General features: G+C 56.4%; 12 protein-coding genes across 12 annotated transcripts; 7 read left to right on the top strand and 5 right to left on the bottom strand.

Annotated features, from left to right (window-relative positions):
- Positions 1 to 249: 249 nt before the first annotated feature.
- Positions 250 to 819, top strand: ISF_09038 (hypothetical protein; the record flags this gene model as incomplete). The annotated part of the gene is made up of 1 exon (XM_018852641.1): positions 250 to 819. One exon carries the CDS (start codon positions 250 to 252, stop codon positions 817 to 819), a length of 570 nt encoding a protein of 189 aa, XP_018700166.1.
- A 1,198-nt stretch (positions 820 to 2,017) lies between these two features.
- On the top strand, positions 2,018 to 2,928 carry ISF_09039 (Concanavalin A-like lectin/glucanase; the record flags this gene model as incomplete). The annotated part of the gene is made up of 4 exons (XM_018852642.1): positions 2,018 to 2,332; positions 2,386 to 2,464; positions 2,515 to 2,578; positions 2,628 to 2,928. The coding sequence occupies 4 exons, from the start codon at positions 2,018 to 2,020 to the stop codon at positions 2,926 to 2,928; spliced, it is 759 nt and encodes a 252-aa protein (XP_018700167.1).
- Positions 2,929 to 4,085: 1,157 nt separating this feature from the next.
- On the top strand, positions 4,086 to 5,194 carry ISF_09040 (NADP-dependent leukotriene B4 12-hydroxydehydrogenase; the record flags this gene model as incomplete). Its single annotated transcript, XM_018852643.1, has 2 exons — positions 4,086 to 4,847; positions 4,904 to 5,194. 2 exons carry the CDS (start codon positions 4,086 to 4,088, stop codon positions 5,192 to 5,194), a joined length of 1,053 nt encoding a protein of 350 aa, XP_018700168.1.
- A 233-nt stretch (positions 5,195 to 5,427) lies between these two features.
- ISF_09041 (DnaJ domain-containing protein) lies at positions 5,428 to 6,764 on the bottom strand (the record flags this gene model as incomplete). Its single annotated transcript, XM_018852644.1, has 3 exons — positions 5,428 to 6,487; positions 6,546 to 6,634; positions 6,687 to 6,764. 3 exons carry the CDS (start codon positions 6,762 to 6,764, stop codon positions 5,428 to 5,430), a joined length of 1,227 nt encoding a protein of 408 aa, XP_018700169.1.
- A 415-nt stretch (positions 6,765 to 7,179) lies between these two features.
- ISF_09042 (Protein kinase-like domain protein) lies at positions 7,180 to 8,330 on the bottom strand (the record flags this gene model as incomplete). Its single annotated transcript, XM_018852645.1, has 2 exons — positions 7,180 to 7,374; positions 7,407 to 8,330. The coding sequence occupies 2 exons, from the start codon at positions 8,328 to 8,330 to the stop codon at positions 7,180 to 7,182; spliced, it is 1,119 nt and encodes a 372-aa protein (XP_018700170.1).
- Positions 8,331 to 9,511: 1,181 nt separating this feature from the next.
- On the top strand, positions 9,512 to 10,952 carry ISF_09043 (translation regulator GCD7; the record flags this gene model as incomplete). Its single annotated transcript, XM_018852646.1, has 3 exons — positions 9,512 to 9,609; positions 9,693 to 10,796; positions 10,856 to 10,952. 3 exons carry the CDS (start codon positions 9,512 to 9,514, stop codon positions 10,950 to 10,952), a joined length of 1,299 nt encoding a protein of 432 aa, XP_018700171.1.
- A 793-nt stretch (positions 10,953 to 11,745) lies between these two features.
- On the top strand, positions 11,746 to 13,938 carry ISF_09044 (RING finger domain-containing protein; the record flags this gene model as incomplete). The annotated part of the gene is made up of 2 exons (XM_018852647.1): positions 11,746 to 13,750; positions 13,811 to 13,938. 2 exons carry the CDS (start codon positions 11,746 to 11,748, stop codon positions 13,936 to 13,938), a joined length of 2,133 nt encoding a protein of 710 aa, XP_018700172.1.
- Positions 13,939 to 14,287: 349 nt separating this feature from the next.
- Positions 14,288 to 15,032, bottom strand: ISF_09045 (N-acetyltransferase complex ARD1 subunit; the record flags this gene model as incomplete). Its single annotated transcript, XM_018852648.1, has 2 exons — positions 14,288 to 14,649; positions 14,720 to 15,032. 2 exons carry the CDS (start codon positions 15,030 to 15,032, stop codon positions 14,288 to 14,290), a joined length of 675 nt encoding a protein of 224 aa, XP_018700173.1.
- Positions 15,033 to 15,815: 783 nt separating this feature from the next.
- ISF_09046 (Essential protein Yae1) lies at positions 15,816 to 16,253 on the top strand (the record flags this gene model as incomplete). Its single annotated transcript, XM_018852649.1, has 1 exon — positions 15,816 to 16,253. One exon carries the CDS (start codon positions 15,816 to 15,818, stop codon positions 16,251 to 16,253), a length of 438 nt encoding a protein of 145 aa, XP_018700174.1.
- A 200-nt stretch (positions 16,254 to 16,453) lies between these two features.
- ISF_09047 (NADH dehydrogenase) lies at positions 16,454 to 17,237 on the bottom strand (the record flags this gene model as incomplete). Its single annotated transcript, XM_018852650.1, has 3 exons — positions 16,454 to 16,478; positions 16,539 to 17,044; positions 17,184 to 17,237. 3 exons carry the CDS (start codon positions 17,235 to 17,237, stop codon positions 16,454 to 16,456), a joined length of 585 nt encoding a protein of 194 aa, XP_018700175.1.
- A 2,835-nt stretch (positions 17,238 to 20,072) lies between these two features.
- ISF_09048 (merozoite capping protein-1) lies at positions 20,073 to 20,954 on the top strand (the record flags this gene model as incomplete). Its single annotated transcript, XM_018852651.1, has 2 exons — positions 20,073 to 20,499; positions 20,641 to 20,954. The coding sequence occupies 2 exons, from the start codon at positions 20,073 to 20,075 to the stop codon at positions 20,952 to 20,954; spliced, it is 741 nt and encodes a 246-aa protein (XP_018700176.1).
- A 702-nt stretch (positions 20,955 to 21,656) lies between these two features.
- On the bottom strand, positions 21,657 to 21,897 carry ISF_09049 (hypothetical protein; the record flags this gene model as incomplete). The annotated part of the gene is made up of 2 exons (XM_018852652.1): positions 21,657 to 21,686; positions 21,736 to 21,897. The coding sequence occupies 2 exons, from the start codon at positions 21,895 to 21,897 to the stop codon at positions 21,657 to 21,659; spliced, it is 192 nt and encodes a 63-aa protein (XP_018700177.1).
- Between the last annotated feature and the right edge of the window lie 322 nt (positions 21,898 to 22,219).

Consider the following 22,219-nt stretch of genomic DNA (forward strand, 5'->3'; position numbering starts at 1 on the left):
CCGATATTAACTTCAATTCCGAGCTTTTTCTTCTTTTTTTCCTTCTCCAACCGGCTATCAAATATCAGTGCGCAGCGACCAGCATACGCGACTCCCACAAAAGAAAATGTCCGTCAACCATTCTATGCGCTCCGGATGTGGCAATCCAGCTCTTTGTTGTTTATCATCTCGCACTGATATCTGACTGGCGCTTTTAGCTTTTTGCTCCCGTCGACCAAGCTTGATCATGGGGTTAAACGGGATCAGGAGATGCGCAAAGCGGTTGAAGGTCGTATGGGAGACGGCTTCTCTTCTGCAGGATACCCGTCGACCAGAGTATCCATTTCCCAGCAGCAGCATCCGCTTCACGATCTCTTCGCCAAGACTAGCAGCCTCGTTTCGAGAACTCTCCCAGTCGTCTTACCCTTTAATGAAGTCAGCACGACAGCCCTCGACATGTTTACTAAGGATAAAGAATCCCAGATTACGGCAGCAAAGAAACTTACAGACAAGTCTAGATGGCTACGGCCAGAAGTGCTCAGGGCCTCCGTTGCAGAGGGTGCCCTGGTCGAGGTCAGGGCCAGCACTGAGAAGGTAGACGCCGGCTGGGCTGCTTTGGAGTGCAGAGTCGAGGCCATCGATAAGTCAATGGACGGTCAGGAGGGCGATTTACTTTTGACGAGAAAATCCAGGTGCACACATGTTCTGGGTGACTTCTACGAGGCCAGACAGGCGATAAGAGAGTTGGAGTCGGGGCTGGAGTCGGTCAAGAGCTGGATAAGAGACTTGGACCAGATACTGGCCTCGGTCAAGAACCGCGTCGTTAGCTTGGAAAACTGATGGATGGTTGGGGAATGGAACGGCGCATAGAAGTGCAGAAATGATACAGCCGAAGAAATAAATGTGAAGGTTTTGTGGCAATGGCATTCGATAAGAAACATCAGACAAGTCCAGCAAAAAATGCAAGTAATGTGTGTGAATCATGATGAAACAGCAGCAAACGGTTGGCTGGCGATTGAGCTACCCCTAGCCATCCACCATGACCCTACCCTCATCCATTAATAACAGAGAGGATAAATGTGAATTACGTAGTGCAATGTTAGGAGACGATCGCAAGACCAGTACGGCGGTGAATTCATCTTTTTGCCTGTGTCTACTATTCCTTTTATACTACTAGCACTGATGAGTTGTATCAGCCGCTATGTTGGTGGCTTTCTTACAACCGCTGCTACTGCCCTGGCTGGCTTTGATCTGGAACCCAGCTTCAACGTCGCTGTATACTGCGGTTGAATCCCAATCCCCGTTAAGAAGAGCGCCTTGCCTACTATTACTTACTATTACAATAATGCTAACTCTAGTATCAACATGATCAATCCAAAGTTCGTCCCCAGTATCACGACTGAAGCCGTCTGCCGGCACTTCCTTCACCCTGGGCGGGAAGCAGGTCATCCATCTCACTTAACCAAGGTGCCGGGGTTCCTGCTTCAACTAGCACCAATGCCGATCATACGATAGGCTTGTCTAGTGATTTTTTAGAAGGTAAATATCCAGAATTAACGTTTTACGTTTTACCGAGCAGAAACATTGTGAAAACTGCCATGCTCGCTATTTTAGCTCGACTTGTTCCGCCTCATTTTGGCCCGCCTTCCAGATTTGTCTGCAGCCTTGTAGGGCTAGGCTGAATGGCTTACAAGAAGGCGATTTTCCCACTTTCCTCTTTTGGAGAATGCCACGCCCTTGTCCTTTTATATCTGCCGACAACCTTGTTCACGTTTACACAATGTTCGGAACAACCGTTCGATACCGCGCTCACGGAGATGTGAGCCGATACTGCGCACACGGGACGAACTGCCGATGCTGTACCAAAGGCTCTATACTGCCATCTATAGGGAATAGAAGTTGGGCGAGCTCGAGGTTATACTGGAAGAATGTATAAATAGTCGCTTGCACCGGGCGTTTCAAAATGTTTTCTTAGTAGGAGCTCTGCATCAAGTGGCTCTAGTGATTTTACGCCCCAGCAAAAGCTTATCAACTCATCATGATCTTCGCCGTCATCCTTTCCGCCTTGGCAGCTGTGACTGCTTCCCCAGCGGGAGAAATTGCAACGCCAACCGTTTCCCCGGCGGGAGGACTTGCAACGCGTTCTTTGGAGGCACGAACGACGTATGTGCCCGGCTGGTGTGGCCAGGTTCTCAACGGCTCCTCTTTCAATGAAGTCGGAGCTACCTGGACAGTGCCCACGTCTTCGCCAAGGTCATCCCAGAATCGAACCTACGCCTATCAGTGGGTTGGCATTGACGGTGGTTTGGACCAGAATTGCCTGACTCTCCTGCAGGCCGGGACTTATTACAAGGTTGGTCCCCCATGGGCCTCGTCATCACCATGACTGACGTCGCTTCTCTCTAGCTGGACGACGGTCCTGGTACCTACGGATTCTGGTACGAATTTTTGCCGGCCGATCCCGTCCTTTTGGATAGCCCTACTGGTATGTTAAGGCAAAAAGCAGGACTACAGAATGAGGGCTGACATGGAAAGAAGTGAAACCAGGAGACGAAGTCTTCGTCAAGGTCACTGCCACGTCGAACACCGCTGGCACTGCGTAAGTCTTATATGCCTACACAGCTATCACTTACTCATACAACTTAAAGGTACATGGAAAATAAAACGACTGGAAAGAGCTTCAGTGTTGATATGAAGGCTCCCAAGGGCTCTCGGCTTTGCCAGTCTTATGTCGAATGGATCCAGGAGAATCCCGACATGAAGTACGACACTATGGCACCGTTTTCAGAATTTAGCTTCTACAATGCCTACGCGAGCGACACCAACGGAAACAGTTACAACTTGAAAAACTCAGAGGACTGGGTTATGAAGATCGGAGACAGCACCCTGTGCTACCCATCCAACCTGACTGACACTTCTGTCACTATTAAGTATAGCGGTCCCGTGTAAGGACTGTACAATGCAGGAGTGTCAATCGGGGAACAACGGTGCTCAAGCTGTTCTGCAGACCTCGCGGTTTGAATGTACTGTAACTCGAGTCTGCAAGACAACAAGTTTTCTCTAGCTTAGTGCTTAATTTGACTGATTCGCCCTGCGCTTCGTGAACATCTCTCATTGGTTATTGGGTAGGTAGTTGGATCAACGAATGCTAGCGTAGATGCGTGTTGGAAACACATACATGCTTCTTACTAAGTTAGCCGAGGGTGGCGAAGTACACAAGTCAAGATTCAGTCACCAGGATCCAATCAGAATTGGGCTTCTTTCCCCTTTAATACACCGACCGCAGAGGAAAAATACTGGGGAATAACTCGGTAGTTGGAAAGAGCAAAAAAAAAAAAAAAAAAAAAAAAACCGAGTCAAGTCCGCTAACTCTGCGGACTTGGAAAGCCTCGGGATGCAAGTCCGCTGGCTAAAGGGCAGTTGGTGGAATCCTGGTGGAATGAGGTTGTCCAGTACCTAACCCAACACCGCCAGGGCGCTAGATTTTAGGCGGGATCTGATAGGTTAGTTCCCGGCTCCGGCGGTGATGCGGCTGCCGGCCACTACGAGCAGTTGCGCCAGTTTTCGAGCTAAATGAGTGCAGCAAGTGCGCAAAAGTGCATCGACTCTGGAAAGATTCTTTTCACTATTACAAGGAAAAATAGAAGCCATTGTAGCATTATGCTGTCCCACCACACTGGCAGGATGGGATGAACAGTACAAAGAGGTTTGCGGGCGGGCTTTAACTAACAAGTGGGCTTTGTCTCCGTACCTCGGCAGGCTTGCAAGATCCCCGATCATATTCTCCGTTTCCATTGGCCACCCGCAACTTGTACCGCCCGGAGCGGTTAAAAAGGTTAAAGAATATTGATGCAACGCGTTTGGCTTATAAATCCATCATTTTTGCGCTTGTCGGCCTTTGCTTTGTTCGACGTCGAGGTATCTCAGCGGAGTGACGCCAAGCGATCGTCGACATGGTGGATGAACCCTTGATATAAATAGCCCAACTCCGTACTCATCATTAAATCCGGTTTTACTGTTCACCATCTTCTTTGTGCTGCCGCTAACAACTACTGTACCTTTCTTTGTTCCGTATCTTTCACCCTCGTCCGTACACAACCACAACCATGGCGCCTAGCAAGACCCTCATCTTCAAGCAGATCCCCAAGGGCCTGCCCGTGCCCGGCCAGGACCTCGTCGTCGAGACGCGCGAGGTCGACCTGGAGACGCCTCCCCCCGGCGGCCTCGTCCTCGAGGTCCTCGAGGCCTCCTACGACCCCTACCTCCGCGGCCGCATGCGCGAGCCCACCACCAAGTCCTACTCGCCCGCCTTCGCCATCAACGACCCCGTCACCAACGCCACCCTCTCCAAGGTCCTCAAGAGCGACAACCCCAACTTTAATGTGGGAGACTTTGTCCGCGCGCACACGCCCATCGCCGAGTACGTGCGCCTCGACGAGCCCGCCAAGTTCTTCGCCTTCAAGGTCACCAACCCGCACTCCCTCGACCTCTCCTACTTCCTCGGCCCGCTCGGCATGTCCGGCCTGACCGCCTGGTCCAGCCTGTACAAGATCGGCCAGCCCAAGAAGGGCGAGACCATCTTCGTGAGCTCCGCGGCGGGCTCGGTGGGCCAGATCGTCGGCCAGATCGCCAAGCACGAGGGCCTGACGGTGATCGGGTCGGTCGGGTCCGACGACAAGCTCGACTTCATCACCAAGGAGCTCGGCTTCGACGCGGGCTTCAACTACAAGAAGGAGAAGCCGGCGGAGGCGCTGCCGCGGCTGGCGCCGCAGGGCATCGACATCTACTACGAGAACGTCGGCGGGGAGCACCTCGCGGCCGCGCTGGACAACATGAACGTCGGCGGGCGCATCCCCGTCTGCGGCATGGTACGTTGAACCGATGCTAATGAAGAAGATGAGAGACTGACAAATTGGGTGTGCAGATCAGCGGGTATAATCAGCGCGCGGAAGAGCGCGCGAGCATCAGCAACCTGATCCAGCTGGTGGCCAAGCAGATCCTGATGCAGGGCTTCCTGGTCAACGCGCCGGGCTTCGGGCCGGACTACTTCCGGGAGCACATGGAGAAGCTGAGCGCGTGGCTGGCGGACGGCACGTTCAAGTCCAAGCTGCACTTCACCGAGGGCATCGACAACGCGGCCGAGGGCTTCGTGGATATGCTGGAGGGCAGGAACTTTGGCAAGGCCATTCTGAGGATCAAGTCTCTGGATCAATAGCAGTCAGATTAAATAAACAAGCAGTACGTGGATTGAGTTCTAGTTCTCATCATTAAAGACTTCTATCGCAACCAAGCGTAGTTCTATATGTACAATTTCAAGTCTAGTTATTTGCAAGGTATCTCATGCCAAGCCCACCTTCTAAACGCCGTCCCCCAACTTTTCATGGATATGTTTCACCTACGTCATCCCCGGCATCCCATCCACAACAAATGCTCTACTCTGCATCTTCATTACAACTCATCGTGTCCTGGTCGCCCGCTATCCTTGTGCAGGTCAACGCCCTGTTTCTTGCGCCACTTCTCCCACAGCGCCCAAAAGTCCTTCTCCATGCCCTTCTCCATCTGGTCGGGTAATACGACCTCGTACGTGATGTAGAGGTTGCCAAAGTCGTGCGTGTGGTAGACCGAGTCGCCGTCCTCGTGCCACTTGGGCATCCCCTCGCCCACAACCGTCTCGACGTGTCCGCTCTGCACCACCTGCCCCCGCTCGCGCCCCAGCCGCACCACGTGCTGATCGAGGTGCGTCAGGTTCCGCGTCCAGCCGCCCATCCAGGCCTCGCGCAGGCTGAGGACCTCAGTCCAGTACAGGTCGTCGCCCTTGCGGCGGAAGAAGGCACCATCGACGTGGTCGGGGTTGTCCTCGGGCGAGGGGCTCTTCTCCGCCAACGTGACGAGCAGGTCGCCGGCGACCCAGTCGGGGCTCTCGTCGGCCTCGTTCTCGTAGGTCACGCGGGAGTCGCGCTTCGCGCCGCGGTCGATCTTGAGCGTGACGGTGGTGGGCTTCTTCTCGACGCGCATGCCGTGGCACGTCGGGCAGACGTTTCGGATCGTCTTGCCCCGGCCGCCGCAGGCGTCGCAGCGCATCTGCATTTGCTGGAACATGCCGGGGGCGAGCTGCTTCTTCACGATGCGCACTCCGTGGCCGTTGCAGGTGGAGCAATGGTCGACCTGCTTGTCCCTGCTTCCGGTTCCCTCGCATGTCTCGCAGATGTGCTGCTTGTTCCACTGGAATTCACTCGTCGCGCCGTTATAGAAGTCGCGGAGGGAGATTTCGACTTTGACTTCGACGTTGTGGCCACGCGGTTCGCTAGGGGAAGATCCGAAATGGCCATGACCACCGAAGAAACGGCTGAAAAGGTCGAATGGGTCCCCGCCGCCGCCTCCTCCGTTGCGCTTGTTCTGGACGCCCTCGTGCCCGTGTCGATCGTAAATCTGGCGCGTTTCCGGGTCGCTCAGGACTTCGTAGGCTTCGGATACGGAAACAAACTTTTCCTTGACAGTATCATCGCCACTATATTCCGATCAGCATTGCAGTCTACGCTTGATAAGGGGCTATGGCGTGGGCGCACGGGTTCTTGTCTGGGTGAAATTTCTTGGACAGTTTGCGGTACGCCGTCTTGAGTTGCTTGTCGTTGGCAGACCTGTCGACGCCAAGAATCTGAGAAGAGGTCAGGGACACAAGCCGTGCACCATTTAGCGAGGCGGCATACCTTGTAGTAGTCCTCGGCGCAAAGCGCAAGCTGCAATAGCGAGAGCAGAAGCACCAAGGCGGCGATCTTGGCTAACATGGCTAGAACGACTCTCGAGGTAGAAGAGCAGCAAGATAGAAGACGGCTGCTAGGTTTTAAATCAGATTAAAATATTGGCGCATAGATAAAGGAGTGACTACTCTGCAAGCAGGTGAAGAATCGCAGAGGGGGATGAGGAATAAAAAAAAGATGCGTCCCTGGATCGAGCCAGATAGCCATTCGTTAGTAGGCGAGAGTGCGAAGTGTAAAGTGTTTAGTGGCTTTGCAACCGACCAGCGTGTTAACAATTTTTAGTGGGGGCGCCAGAAGATGTGGCGGTGCGGTGGCGCTACAGACAGAACGACAGGCAGAGAAGAGAAATCCAGACACAAAAGCCCTTCTGTCACTCCTGCTCTCACCGACAACGGACCATCATGTTGATCAACAAGAGAAAATTCATCATCGCCACCACTCATCATTCATCAGGCTCCCACACAAGCTCCCTTGTCTCGCATGCTTTGAGCTTCGCGTCGACAAACTGCTCCATACTGTGACGGGTTTCTTCATCGAGCAACGCCAATCGGTCCTGCCAAGCTTCTTCGCGGAACTCACCATCTCCGAAAAATTTGGGATCAATTTTATGCCAGAATATATAGTCAAAGGCGAAATTCTTTCGAGCAGCGTAGGTGATCCAAAAGTTACCGCTCTGCCAGCTGTCGCGCATACGACTTGCAAGCGTCCCGTCATTTCCAGACACTCCCGACTGCGCGCCTCACATTCTTCCATGACCTTGAGAAATATCTGCAAGCGATCGTCGAACATTCTTATCCATTCCTCTATCCCATCAGCCCAGTACTCCGGCTTTTCAAGGAGAAGCCACCAAGGAGGCTCCGAGACGAACCCTGCCGGCCCGACGTAGCAGAACTCCCAATCAACGACGCCAACAACTTGCAGATTTGCATCCAGCAAAATGTTTCCATATCTTAGATCGTCAAAAAAGAGTCGGGACGGCCCCCATTCATCTTTGGCCGACAAAAGCCGTCCATCATTCGCGAGCTTATGGAACAGCTGACGCGCGAGAAATTTCCTCTTGCAGTCACTACGTGAGTCAAATGAATCGGTTCTCTGACTTGCGAAATGGTCGATATGCAGCTTCGACAAAGCAGACAAGTATTCCCTGGTTGATGAGTAGGTAGATCCTGGAAGCTTGTCTCTCGGCAATGACCCAACTCGCACCAGTTCGTTCATGTATGTGGAGAGCGGGCGCTTCGTGACTGCCCACGAGTCTTGGTCCTCGTTTTGCTCGAGCGATCCAATAGCAGGAAATTCAAGCCGTGACAGCTGAAGGATGATGTTGGCAAATTGGCGATACAGTTCCTCCAACCTCTCGGTCTCAATATTCGGATCCAGCACTGGGCGGTCATTCCGACTGAAGCCTGGAGTGTTGAGAGCCGCGCCCATATCCATTTCATGATTTATCCACTCCATGATGATGAACGGGCCAATCTGGAGCGGGCTCTCCTCTTTCGTCCCCCAGTGTAGGATAAAGGGAACGGGGATGGAAGTGTGGTCTTGAATATATCGGATCATGGCAACCTCGTTGCGAACCTTTTCTTCGGGGAACATGGTTGCTCCTGGCTTAGGGAACCTGGTCAGCTCAGATCCGCCGTCTTCAAACTTCATACGAAAGACGACATTGTATGCTCCTGCTCTTGCCTCGCATAGTTCGGTTGGAGTGCCACGCCTATGCTTGACGTGAAGTCGCCGATTGCGCGCAAGGTGGGCTTTTCCAGAATCGACTTGACCCAGTCAAGCTCGACTCGCTCGCTCTCTTCCCAGGCAACATCGTCAAAGGGCATACGCAGTCGCATCTTATGTTTTTAGTAGAGTCTCAATCGGTGAACGAGACGTGTTGTGCATATTAGAAAGCCACCAGGGGCTTCCTACCAAATCAGGGGGGCTGAGACTCCCACACCCCGCCACGCAGCTGACCCCTGTGTAGAGGCAATCTATCCGCAGGTACAGTACATTACTGTGCTCCTGCGCCAGTTTGGGGGCTTCCAGGTCGCAAGTAATGCTAATAAACACGTCGGAGGCAATTCCAGCATCACAGTTAGCATTCTAACTACCTTCCAGGCTACTAAGTTAGAACTCTAGATGGCAAGTGAGGGGCGGCCGTGTCGGGATCGAGGGCCAGGTGTAAGATCCTCCGTAGCCATCTGATAGAAATGATGGGAGCAATTTTTCAGTGAAGTGGTTAATACAAGCTGATCAGTAATACTATGTCACTCTCGTCAGTGTATTTAAGGTGAGGGTAGAGCCGTGACCCTTGTAGCACTTGCTACAGAGCCCGGGCCGTACAAAATTTGGTGGAAGTAAGCAGCTTCTGATACGAGATAATTTCTAATTTATAAACTAAGAAATGACCTAAAAATAAAAGAATTATTCAATAGCTTCTTCTTGTACCTTTGCGGGCGCACAGCGCTGGCCATTGTCCAGAGTGGCAGCCCGCTAGCGGAGGAGCCCCGCCATGGCAAAGCCAAATTTGACAATTTGAGTCACCTCAGTCATGACAAGGAGAAATCCCAGGACAAATCATTCAAATTGCGACTTGGCACGCCGGACGCGCTGTGCAACGATCCTCTCGACACCCAAGACCATTTCTCACTGCAATTGAGCTCGTCAATACCTCCAACGCAAGACTTTCCTCCCAACTCGTGCCACAGCGCCCTGTCCCTCGACCGTCGAACCCCCACCATCAGCATCGCAAACAGCTTGCGCTCGCTGCTACCAAAGCCTCTTTCGCGATGCCCTCGGTGTCAGCAGGCTATGCGCCTAGCCTAGACAAACTGATAAAGTCCCTCAAAGGGCAGCCTCTCGATGCCTCTGTCGAGAGTCTCCTGTCGTAAGCCTCGCCCATCCACCCAGGACCCGCGTGAAACACGGGCGCGTCGCGGTGGGCAATCCAGTCTGCTAACCAGGCCTCAGGCTACTCAAGCGACGCCAGATCAAGGGCTCCGAGCCCTGCGCCATCGCGACCGCCCACATCCTGCTCCAAGTCGTAGCGCGCTCCAAATGGCACGACGTCGACGCCCTCATCGATAACGTCTCGCAGGTCGGCCGTCGACTCGTCAAGGCGCAGCCCACGGAACTGGCCATTGGCAACATTGTCCGCCGCGTGCTCGGCCTCATCCGCGACGAGGCCGCCGAGGAGCGCCACGACCAGGAGGAGGAGACGCAGAGTGAGGCGTCGGCGCCCACCACGCGCGGGGCCGACACGGACGGCTACGCGTCCCCGCGGCCACGGCCCCAGCTCACCTCGACGCTCAGCTCCGCCGGGCTGCCCAAGACGCTCTTCCACCTGCTGTCGGCCTCGCCCGAGGTCGACCTCGCCACCAGCGGCCCCGGCTCGCCGTTCCACAACTCGGGCACCTCGACGCCGACGTGGAAGGGCACCTACAGCCAGATCCACGCGCTGCGGTCCGAGGTCATCGACGGCATCGAGGAGATCATGGACGAGATCAGCCAGGTGGACGACCAGATCGCGGCGCTGGCCGACGCGCAGATCCGGCCCGGCGACTTCGTCCTGACGTACCGGCCGTCGACGACGGTGGAGCGCTTCCTCCTGCGGGCCGCGCAGAAGCGCAAGTTCACGCTGTTCCTGGCCATCGAGGCGGCCGCGGCCAAGCCCGGCGCGGAGCAGCCGCACGCGGCGCTGCGCAAGAAGCTCGCGGCGGCGGGCATCACGGTCATCAACATCCACAACTCGGGCCTGATGGCGTACATGTCGCGCGTGGACAAGGTGATCCTGGGCGCCAAGGCGATCGTGGCCAACGGCGGGGTGGTGGCGACGGCGGGGTCGGCGGCGGTGGCGCGGGCGGCCAAGGAGCACGGCACCGCCGTCATCGTGCTGAGCGGCGTGTACAAGCTCAGCCCGGCGAGCCCGTTCGCCGAGGACAGCCTGATCGAGTGGGGAGACTCGTCGAGCTTTGTCAACTTCTCCAACGGCACCATGGTGAACAATGTCGAGATCCGCTCTGCGTTGACTGAGATGGTGCCCTCTGCATTCATCGACACATACATTACCAATCTGTGAGTTGATTGTGCGCATGGCGAGTGGACCAGTGAATGCTAACGTTTAATCATAATAGGGGGACACATTCTCGCGACTATTTGTCCAGCATCATTGCCGACCACTACAAGCACCAGGATGTCAATTTCGATCTTGTTGGCGAACGCATGGTGTAACAGACGGCGGAAGAGGCAACTAGACAGTGTAATAGCTTCCTGCACATATTTCATTTGGGTTTAAACATCGAACCGAGATTACCACAGCGCTTTCGAGTGAAGCTTTCACCATGAACCGGCCAGTGGTGTGCCTCTTGTTTCCTCTTTTATCTCAGCGATTCAATTTGAGCACCGCTTTTGTTGCTGCCACCCACTTGTTTGTCACGCATTGTCGCCCACAGCCACCGTTTTTCTGTCCCTGTATTACTTTGATCGTGGAGCCCCACGTCCCTGGCCATATCCTGCTGTTGGTATCCGTCCGGTACTAGTTAATGTCCGTCGATCTACATAGTAGCCAAGGATAGATCTACCAGCGTCAAGTTACGAAGCCAGCAATAGCGGCAATAGCAGCAATAGCAGCAATAGCAGCAATAGAGCGTACAGACAAACCCGCGACCTCGTACATGTGTGAACAACCCAACCCCTCCTTGCTCTTCGGCTTGTTTCGGTTCGTCTCGATCGTAGCGTGGCACGGACTTGGCCAATCACCCAAATGGCTGACGCAAGCCCGCCCACAGGGCTGACGGAGCCACGCAACGGACTACGTCTCCCACTAATTATGTATGTATGTACTGTATGTACCATGACTATTAGCTCCAGTCAGCCTGTCCGCCGAGGCAGCCTGGCAGCCTACAGTAGCAGGTAGTTAGGATAAGGCTCCAACTCTTCTTCAGTTACCTGACGCTCCTCCCCTCAGCCTCTTGGACATTTCATCAACTCCCTGATACTCGGCTTCCTTTTTTTTTCTTCAATCATGTCCGGCGCCCTACCTCCCCACGGCGGCGATGCGCCGCCGCCATACTCAGAAACCGACATCTACTCCAACTCCGGTGCTGCCGCCGCCCACCCCTCCGCGCCGCCCACCACCGCTGACGACGTCGCATCCCGCATGTCCTCGTCCAATGAAGAAATCATATACACGCCCCCCGATACCCCTCGCACAACCGCCACCGCCGCCGCCTCCTCCGTCATCACCGGCGTCCCCCAACCCGGCGCCGACCTCTACTTCGAGACCCGACCCCCGCCGCCGCCCGACGTCATCCCGCAGTCCACGCTCGTCCACGCGCTGCACCTCGACACCCAGTCGCTGCCCGACGACTTCCCCTTCCCGAGCGACTGGGAGAAGCGCGAGATCAACGCCCAGGACTGGGCCACTTTCGTCAACTTTTTGCTGCCGGACCACACCACCCGCGGCAACGATGTGGTCCTGGAGCGCAAGCTGCGCGCCGAGGCCGAGAGCGAGGCTGGCGACAGCGTGAGCAGCGGGCGGTCCCAGGCGGAGCTGCAGAGGCACCTGCTGCGCACCCGCGGGCCCGAGGCCCTCCAGGACGAGGCGCAGCGACGCGCCAACGCGCTGGCCACCGTCCACGAGTGGAACGCGGGCTTCTTCAGGCCTCGAGGCATCACCATCACCATCACCCCTGACGCGGATGACGATGCGACCGCAGCCAGGGATGGGCCGGGCCAACTGCCCCCGGGCAACGGCGGCTGGCTGCCGAATCAGTCGTCTTTCAGGGTGGACGCCGACGGTATCGCCTATGGCAAGAGATTCGTCATGGATGCCAACGGTATCCGCCTGGGCTCTCTCATTATGGATTCGAACGGAATTCGTATGGCCAGTCACGAAAACGACGCGCCGGGGATGCCGCACGACTCAGGAGCGGGGCCGTCGTCGTCACGCAACCTGCCGGGTTTCTCGGGCCCCGAGCCCCCGCGCGGGAGGGAGGCCACCAACATGAGCCCCAACGGCAAGGGCAAGGACAAGGCGCGCGAGCGCTCCTCGTCCGTGTCGTCAGCCTCATCCGCCTCCTCCTCCTCCAGCGTGTCCTCGCTGGACTCCCTCCCCGACTACGATGACGTCCGCGAGCAGCAGCTCCCCGCCTACCTCAACGTCCTGCGGGACTGGACCTCCCGCCCGAACCACATCCGCACCAACGCCGACGTGGCGTGGCTCAAGAACGATCTCAAAGCAGCCAGGCAGCTCAACGCCGCCGGCAGCCTGCCACAGGCGGACAAGAAGGAGCTCAAGGCGCAGATCAAGGCGCTGCTGAAGCAGTGGAAGCAGATCCAGCGCGAGCAGCACAAGGCGCAGCGCAGCATCAAGAGCGCGCGCAAGAAGCAGCGCAGGCAGGAGAAGCGCGAGCGCAGGCAGTGGAAGCGGGACATGAAGAGGACGCAGAGGGACGTCCGGCGCGCCGAGAGGGACGTGCGACGACACGGCGGCCCGGGGCCTTGCATGCCACCGATGCCGCACGGGGTGTCCATGCCTGCTATGCCACCCGTGCCACCCGTGCCACCCATGCCTCCTGCGATGCACGGCCCGCCGTCGATGGGCTTCCACGACCGCCACCGCGGGCAGCACCAGCACCACCGCGACCACGGCGGCCACTTTGGCGGTTGGGGCAGCAGCTGGTCGCATCACGGACGCGGCGGACGCGGCGGCGGCGGTGACAACGACGACCAGCACGGCGACGCGCCGCCGCCGCCGCCTCCGGACCCGGCCGTGGCGGCCAAGTACAGCGCCGCGCAGGGCATCGAGGAGGCCATCCGGACGCAGCAGGACCGCGCGGGCAAGATGGAGGACGGGCCGGGGAAGGAGGCGATCCACGAGGCGATCGCGTCGATGACGCAGTCGCTGGAGGCGCTGCGGGTGGAGGCGGATGGCGAGTACGCGCGGCACGTCGCGGAGCAGCAGGGGGCGCAGGGGGACAGCAGGTCGGCGATCACGACGGCGGTGTACTGGAACCCCAACAAGGACTGTAGGTCGTCCCGCCGCGGGAGGCGATGGTGAAAGGGAGGCTAACGGGTGTTTGTACTAGGTCTGGGCTTCAAGCCAGGCGCCAAGATCACGGGCGTGACGTTCTCGTCGGACGAGTGGTGGCATGGGACGTACAAGGGCAAGACCGGGTACTTTCCGGCCACCCACGCCAAGCTGTTGCCAGTGTAGATGGGCTGGTTCGCAATCACACCAGAATGAGGTTGGACTTTTTTAGTAGTTGGCGTTCTCTTCGTTTCTGTCGCGTTCTTAATGTCTTTTTTTTTTTTGGTCTTCAGCATCTGCAGGGAAAATCTGCACAAATTGGCATGTTTAAGCTCGTCTGCTCGGTTTATCAAATCGATGCAAAATTGTGAATCAACTCAACTCAATCCCCGCCTGCTGGCCGTGAAACTTTTTCGTTCATTTTGTCTAAGCCCTAAAATACGCAGTGTATATGTGTAAATGCAGCCTTCCTCCAACTTTTCCCTTCCCAAGCCCCCCTGTTGAAAAATGGTCAAGAAAAAGGACAGACGATGCGCTACTTGCTCTGCTCCTTGGTCCTGCCCACCGCCAGCTTCTTCTTCTTCTTTCCCGCCTCCGGGTCGCGGCCGACCTCGCCCACCGCCTCGCCCTCGTCCGGGTGCTCGCCGTTCGTCTTGCCGTTAGTCTTGGCCGCCTCGCCCCCCTCCTCCTGCTCCTCCTCGGCCTCGATCTGCTTCCTGATGTACTCGAGCTCGAGTCGCATGGACAGCGCGTCCTCGCCGTCGGCGTAGTACTTGGCCTCGGGTTTCTCGATCTTGAAGCCGAGCGTCGTCTCGTAGAGGTGGCGGGCGGCGACGTTGGACACGCGCACGTGCAGGGACACGTACTTGGCCTGGTACGTTTCCACCATGGCGAGCTCTGCAATTCATCCACAGGGGGTTAGTACTCTCTGCCGCAATTCTCTCTCAATGTCCTCGTGTTGACGTACGGCTCTGTCGCATCAGCTTCTCGGCGATGCCCAGCCGACGATGCGTGCGCATGACGCTCAGGCTGGTGATGTGGCCGTGGGGGACGCCGTCCGACGGCTCCTCCTCCATCTTGGCGATGACGTAGCCGACGATCTTTGGGTAGTCGTATGGGCCCTTGCAGGGGCGGGAGACGTCGACGGCGACGAAGCTGAGCTGCGGCCACGACAGCGCATGGTAGAGGTAGTACTTGAGGAAGTAGTTCTCCGGCAGGTTCTCGAGGTTGGCATGCTGGATCAGCGGCAGATCCGAGTTGCGTAGGATACGGATGTCCATGTTGGGCGTGGATGTCGGGTATCGGTGACGAGGGACGGAGAGGACAGGGAAATGTGTCGCGAGGACAGCCGATCCGACGGGGACGGAGTCGCGGTGTCGGTTTGAGGAAGCGAGCGTGCGCAGCTCAGGACTGCTCTGCGTTTCTCTCTTTCTCAATCGCAAGCTCACACGGCGAGAGGGACGGCGGAATTGGAAGGGCGGACGTGGTCGGATGCAATGGTCGAGAGAGAGAAACTGGATGATTATTTAGTAGGCAATAGAAATAGCAGCCAGGTAGTTGATGGTCCCCCACTACAGATGTCGTCTGAGAAAAGTGGAGCGGCAGAGGCTTTGGCTGCGATATACTCTTGGCCGTGGCGTATACTTAGGAAGGTAGATATAGTTAGAGAAAAGCCACGGTGACTATAATTATGAGGCACAGAACTAGGGAAAATATTAGTTCACAGATATGCAAGCTCTGTCGATGAATTAGACTATGCAGACCATCACAGCTTCAAATCATTGCCAGTAGGACACCAACCGCCTCCGAAATTATGCCATACACGATTCACCAACTATGCTGCCTATTCACATTGTAAAGAAATATACAAAAAAAATTCATCTCCATCATAAAAAGAAGGTCCTGGTGTATCATCCTGCGACTCGAGCACACAAAGGCGGTTGCTCTTAGTATATGGCGTCCTGCCCCGCCATCTCGTACGGAGGAGGATGGTGGGGGTGTGACAAAGATTTCTCCGACAACCCTCTCTCAACTTTTTCTCATCTCTAGCTCCCCCGCAAAAGATGGCCTCCGACCCGTTCGACGACGTCTTCACCCTCGAGGACCGCTTCTACCGCCAAGGCTACCAGCAGGGCCTCGACGACGGCGCCGCCGCCGGCCGCGTCGAGGGCCGCCAGTTCGGCATGAGCACCGGCTTCGACAAGTTCCTCGCCAGCGGCCGCCTCGCCAGCCGCGCCCTCGTCTGGGCCAACCGCCTCCCGTCCAACGACTTCAAGGTCGCCAGCTCCTCCTCGCTGGAGAGCCGGCAACCAGCGGCCGCCTGCACGTTGCCGCCGCTGCCGGATCACCCGCGGCTGGGCAGGAACGTCAGGATGGTCTACGCGCTGGTCGAGCCGGAGACGCTGTCGACGACCAACGCGGACGAGGCCGTGCAGGACTTTGACGACCGGTTCAAGCGCGCGCAAGGAAAGGCCAAGGTGGTCGAGAAGATGATTGGCTAGGACTGGGACAGGTTACGACTTGATGAGATATGCGGCGTTTGGGAATTCCGAGCTTCTAGAGGGTCACTGCAAGAATACACGCAACATACAATCGCCGACTTGAAGCACATGGTTGATGGTTGGCTTTATTGATGTAACAGTACAAAAGAGAAAAAGCTAGGCGTCTATGCCTCCCCCATTATATACATGTTTACTCCCGTCTATTGAAATGATCTGCAAGGATATCTAGAGGACAGTGTATTAGCATCAACAACGACTGCGTTTGATCAGTCACTCCCAACCTACCCATCAGGATACGACCGCTCGGTCAGCTTGTACTTGTGGACGCTCCACTCGCCCGACGCGAGCGACTGCCCGCTCGGCAGCGGCGGCAGACCGTTGACGAACAAGTCCTTGGCGACCTCCGCGGGCGCCGCCTTTGCCAGCGCGCCCGCCAGGCCCGCCGTCTCGCCCTCCTGCCTCGCCGCCACCAGCGCCTTCTCGCCCGCCTCGCCGACCAGCTCGACCTTGGGGCTGGCCGCGCTGCCGACCGCCAGCAGGCCCGCCACGTCGGCCTGCCCGACCACGCTCAGCTGCGGGTAGTTGCGGCGCGAGTCGCGCTTCCAGTACGGGTTTCCGGCAATGTCCGCGGCGGGCAGCGTGACGGGGTCCTCGAACGAGGCCGGGTCGTTGGAGCCCGGCGCGGGGAGGCGGTAGTACGGGTTCAGCGGCACGCCGTTGGAGCGGTTCGGGTCGATGGCGACGGCCTTGCGGAAGGTTTCCCAGATGCCGGTGGATTGGAGGGTCTGCTTCTGTATTGGGGGGTCGAGGGGCGATTAGCTTCGGTTCGAGATGTCTGGCTTCGATGCGAGCGTAATTTTTTGGGCTCGGTCGCAAGATTGTGGTCGTGTGTGCATCAATTGGTATCGCGCCGGGTGAGAATGTGCTTACCTTGGCAATGTTGACGACGCCGCCTGCGGCTTTGGCTACCGCATTGGCCGACATGGTGGCTTGTTTAATTCGGGGTTGAATGGGGGAGTTGTCGTGGTGAGCTCAGGTGTGGTGAGAGTTGGAGTTGCTATTGCCGGTGATGGGATTGGCTAGAGTTTAGCCGCTAATTTACCGGGAAACTTACCCGGCAGCAACCAGGTCGAATGAGGATACTCTGTCAAGGCATAGTTGAGCTTGGTTTATACTTTAGAAGAGAAAATGCCAGTCTCTCATTGACAATAAAACGCTCGGGTAGGGTAAATAAATACGAAGTTAGCTCATTGGTGGCTTTTCTGTGTGCGCAAACGCATAACCTGTGAATTTGAAAACTCGGCTACTGAACGGCTATTGTTGGTAGTGAGTGTAAGACACTGTTGATAATACCTAGAGAAGAATTTACTCGATTTCAGAAAACAAGCAGGTGCAAATGAACAACTATAAATTTGGATCCTGGGACTAAAAACGATTATTCTAAACAAGAATGTATGCCAGGTGCGTAATTGCTAGGTTGTCCACCACGGTTTGGAACGAGCACCCCTCCGCCTCGCCTCGTTCATGATGACTGGCTATGCACAGATCGGACAAAAGCACCACATCACTACGATGGCGATAGTTTCCATGAACCCGTTCCTCCCAGGCACGAGAACAAGTGCAGACGCAGGGCTGTGGCTTGGACTAAGCGCAACGTAGGGTTCTCTCTCGACTACCAACAGACGTTTTGCAAAGTGCAGGCTCGTGTATGCGGAAGCCGTCCAAGCGCTGTACGACCAAAGCAAATTCATTCCACCGGCGGCGACTCGCCTGTGTACTCTGCGCACTTGATCCTGCCGAAGCTGCCTGTGCGTAGCATCAACCTGGCGTGGACGGAGGTGCTCCACCATGACGCGGAGGATGTGCCGTGGGTCGTGAACGCCTGGCTTCATGGGTGCTCCATCTTGTAGAGATGTACCGGCCTGGTGCATTTGACGGTGCGACTCGGGAAGCTGCGGCGTGCGACCGAGGAGCAGCGCACAAGTTGGTGGGCCGGGTTGATACGACTATGGAGTGGCCGAAGACGCGATGCCTTGGGCTCAGGCAAGAGCGGGCATGCCCGTTTGGACTTGTGTCTGTATTGGAGTACGATGTTGCGCGGCTGGGCTATGGTGAGCGAGCGATTGGGCATGCTAACCAGGCCGGGCACTGGGGTGCTCCAATCGGCGAGTTAGAATTGTTTGCCGTGTCAAAGAATTGATGTTGCTATTTACAATGATTGTGACTGGCGGATATACAGCAGGATGTCAATCACAGTAGCAGCAATGGTATTTTGCGTTGCATCCGCGTCGGCTTTGTCGTGGTATATTTGTCACTGATAGGGTGGTCATGATCGTCGCTGGAGACTGTCAGCAGGCGCCTGTGGCCTCCTTTGGCTATGGATTGATTGCGTACAGTTTGATTGCGGGCCGAACGGATAGATAGTCGCGTGTAGCTAGCGCATTCATTGTTAACACAGCATGGCCAAGATGAGACGTCAGTAGGCAGGGTATGTAGGTGCTGCGTACACAAACAAGACTGAGGCCATGGCAAAGGCGGCGGCCGGGGCCATGAACTTCTACAGGTGAATAAGTCAGGTGTGTTGGTGTTTCGTTTAATGTGTCAGGCTCGCTGGCTTACTCTCGGGTCCATGATGACTGAACAAGCTGGTTATAAAGAAATGACTGGGAAAAAACGAGGCAAAGAGAAAAAAAAAGGCGGGCGAAACGTGGCAACCCTGAGATGGCCCGTTGCGGCTAGCAAGGCAACCAAAACCCCCTGGACTGGGCGGCAGTTCGTGTGCCAGGGGAGCGGAATATCGATATCAACAGCCTGATTGACCGAAGACTGATCTGCAGGGCACTGATTCAACTTAGACAAGGCGGCTGGGGGATGCAACTGAACGCGTCCGTGGCTGGGGTACGGGTTTGGCACGATTATTGGTGAAGAGGTGGTGCAGGTGGGAGGAGAGGATAGCGCCACGGCAACGGTCTGGACTTTCAATGTGCCTGTATTGCCTGAATTGCCCCTAGTACCACCCCTAGGTTACCCACCTACAGTATGTATGTATGTACGTATATGTATGTATCTACTAGGTACGGCCCGTGGGCTGGAGGAGGGGAACAGACGGCTGTGTGGGATGGGGCTTTCCGGGGTTATTCTGCATGACAATTCCAAAACACGGCCGCCAAAGGAAAGACCACCGAAATCACTGCTAACACATCCTTTTTTTCCAAGCAAGTCAGGTGCTGCGCAGAGATTGCTGGGTGCCGACTTCCAGAGCGGCCTGCCTCCCGCTTCTGTTTGATGGTTTGATCCTTGTTCCACAAAGGCTGCTGCTATAGCTCTCCCAGAGTGTGACGAGCCCTAAAAAATCGTAATAATGGCAATAAAATATCGGTGGCGAAACAAAAGCCAATCACAGTCGCTCAAGGCATCAAGGAACCCGTCCGGCCCTTCATCTAGAAGGGTACAAATATATATAGGCAGCTGGGCTGGTTGGGGTTTGGCTGGCGCAATCTGCCGCGCATCCATCCCATCCCACACCACCAAACACGCACCACCAAACAGACAGACAAGCTTAAGCTCGTGTATCCGCCCTCTCTCACCTTTTCTCTCTTTCTCTCCTCCTCACTCCTTCTCGCTCCTTCTCGCTTTCTCTTCTTCTCAATTTCCTTCCCACCTCGCCTCGCCACCAAGCTCTCGTTTTCTTTGCCGCTCTTGCTTTCGGCTGTCTGCTCCCCACCGCGTCGCGCGCGACATTGCCTCCGCGCGCATTCATTCATTTTATCCCGCGCAAGCGAAAAAAAAAAAGACACAGACACAAACACCGCTGTCGCAATGCCTCCCACGCTTCGCAAGCGCAAAGCGCCTGAGCCCGCGCCCGCTCCTGCCCCCCCTCCTAAGAAGGCCGCTGCTCCCAAGAAGGCTGCCGCCACTCCCAAGAAGGCCGCAGCGCCCAAGAAAGCCGCTGCTGCGCCCAAGAAGGCCGCCACTCCCAAGAAGGAGGAGGCTACCGCTCCCGAGAAGGAGGCCGCTGACGACGAGACCGAAGTCGAGGCCGGAGAAGCGCAAGACGCGCCCGCGCCCGCGCCCGCGCCAGCCAAGGCCTCTAAGCAGGCCGCTGTCGGCGACACTGTCGACCTGGACGGCTTTGGCGGCGAGATCGAGACCAACGACGGCACCAAGACGACCCTGAAGAAGCTCGTCGACGAGAGCAAGTCCGGCGTCGTCCTCTTCACCTACCCCAAGGCCTCCACGCCAGGCTGTACGTTGTCCTCTTCCCCCAAGCTCCAATCCTCCCTCCACTCCCCCAACGTTCCCGGCGCACGCGACGCGACGACGACGCGCGCGCATGCTCGCTTGAGGGGCGTACCCTCCGACTCTCGTCACTGACCACTCTTCGCAGGCACCAAGCAGGTCTGCTTCTTCCGCGACGCCTACAAGCCCCTCAGCGCCGACGGCCTCGCCATCTACGGCCTCAGCGCCGACTCCCCCAAGGCCAACACCACCTTCCACAAGAACCAGAAGCTGCAGTACCCGCTGCTCTGCGACCCGACTGCCACCCTCATCGCCGCCATCGGCCTCAAGAAGCAGCCCAAGGGCACCCAGCGCGGCGTCTTCGTCGTCGACAAGCAGGGCAAGGTCCTCGTCGCCGAGGCGGGGAGCCCCCAGGGCACCGTCGACCGCGTCAAGGCGCTCGTGAAGGAGCTCAAGGCATGAGCTCTCTTTTTTGCTGTAGATTTGCCCATGGGGAGCTGGCGCGTGCGTTGTCAGGCTGCTGAGGTTTTCAGTGGTGGAGGCAGGGCCGGGAAGAGGAGGACGAGGATACGCTTGGATGGATCACGCGGGGTAATCAATCACTGGGACTTTGTTGGAATTTTATGGAATAACGTTGAGATAGGACGCCCGAGGAAGAGACCATGTTAAGCATTCTCTCTACCGACTTGTACCAATACTTGGAGAAATAATAGTCACTTTGTTTTTAGCATCCTGCATAATTCATCTTGCCACTTTGCCACCGACCCCAGCCTGATGTTATCCGCCTGCTTCTTGATTTCCTTGTCTTTGACGACCGCGTCTTCTCCCCTGGCTTGCCGCGCATCGCAGCCTCCGCAGTGCCACTTTTGGAACGAGGATCCTATCTGCTGGTCAGTTCTTCGGCCTCTCTGACCCGACTTTGCATGGGTGACTTGCGCCTGCTCTTGCCAAGAAGCCCGGAAAGGGCCGAGGTATTCGTTGGCTAACTTGTCTACGCCACACTGTGGCAAGTGACGCCCGTGAACGCGGCGGGATTGCACTGTCCAACTCAGTTAGTCAACACGTTCCCTCCCCAAGATGCTTTCCATCGCCAACTTACGCTCTACATGACGCAGTTAGACAGACCGCCGTTTTGTCACCGGTTAGTTAAAAAGGTCTACCACGCTAGGTATCATACCTTGGCTCTCTGCATGTCTGTTAGTAAAAGAACCGGGAAAGGACGGAGAGACGGAGAGACACGTACCTCGTATTCGCACCAATTGCTGTGGACGACGCCGTCGGTGCAGTTGACGGGCTGGTAGTCGTCTGAGCAGATGGCGTCGCAGGTGATCTGCGGCTCCGGCTTCGCGGGGGCGGCACAAACGGCCGTGGCGGCGGCCAGGATGACGAGGCTGAGGAACTTCATGTCGGACGTTTGAGAGGGCGATCTGAGATTGATTTGTTTTCAAGTATGGAAAGGAAAAGAAGAAGAAAAAGGAGCTGTCGAGTCCATCTCAGTCCCGGGGAACGCAGGGCCTTTTATGCTAAAAGTCAAGGTTGGTGGTAGGTGGTGGTTGTCTCGCTAACAAAGAGCAAGCGCAAACGGCACTAGATGCCCACCCTCACAACCCAACCCCTTGCATCAAGCAAATTGTCCCGCATTGGGATGATTGTCATGTAATATGACGAGCCCGCAACGAGACAATTCGGCGACCACGACAGGCCCACCGATCCCGCGTTTGCCTCTC

Source organism: Cordyceps fumosorosea (assembly GCF_001636725.1).
Source record: "Cordyceps fumosorosea ARSEF 2679 chromosome Unknown scaffold_40, whole genome shotgun sequence".
Lineage (NCBI taxonomy): Eukaryota > Fungi > Ascomycota > Sordariomycetes > Hypocreales > Cordycipitaceae > Cordyceps > Cordyceps fumosorosea.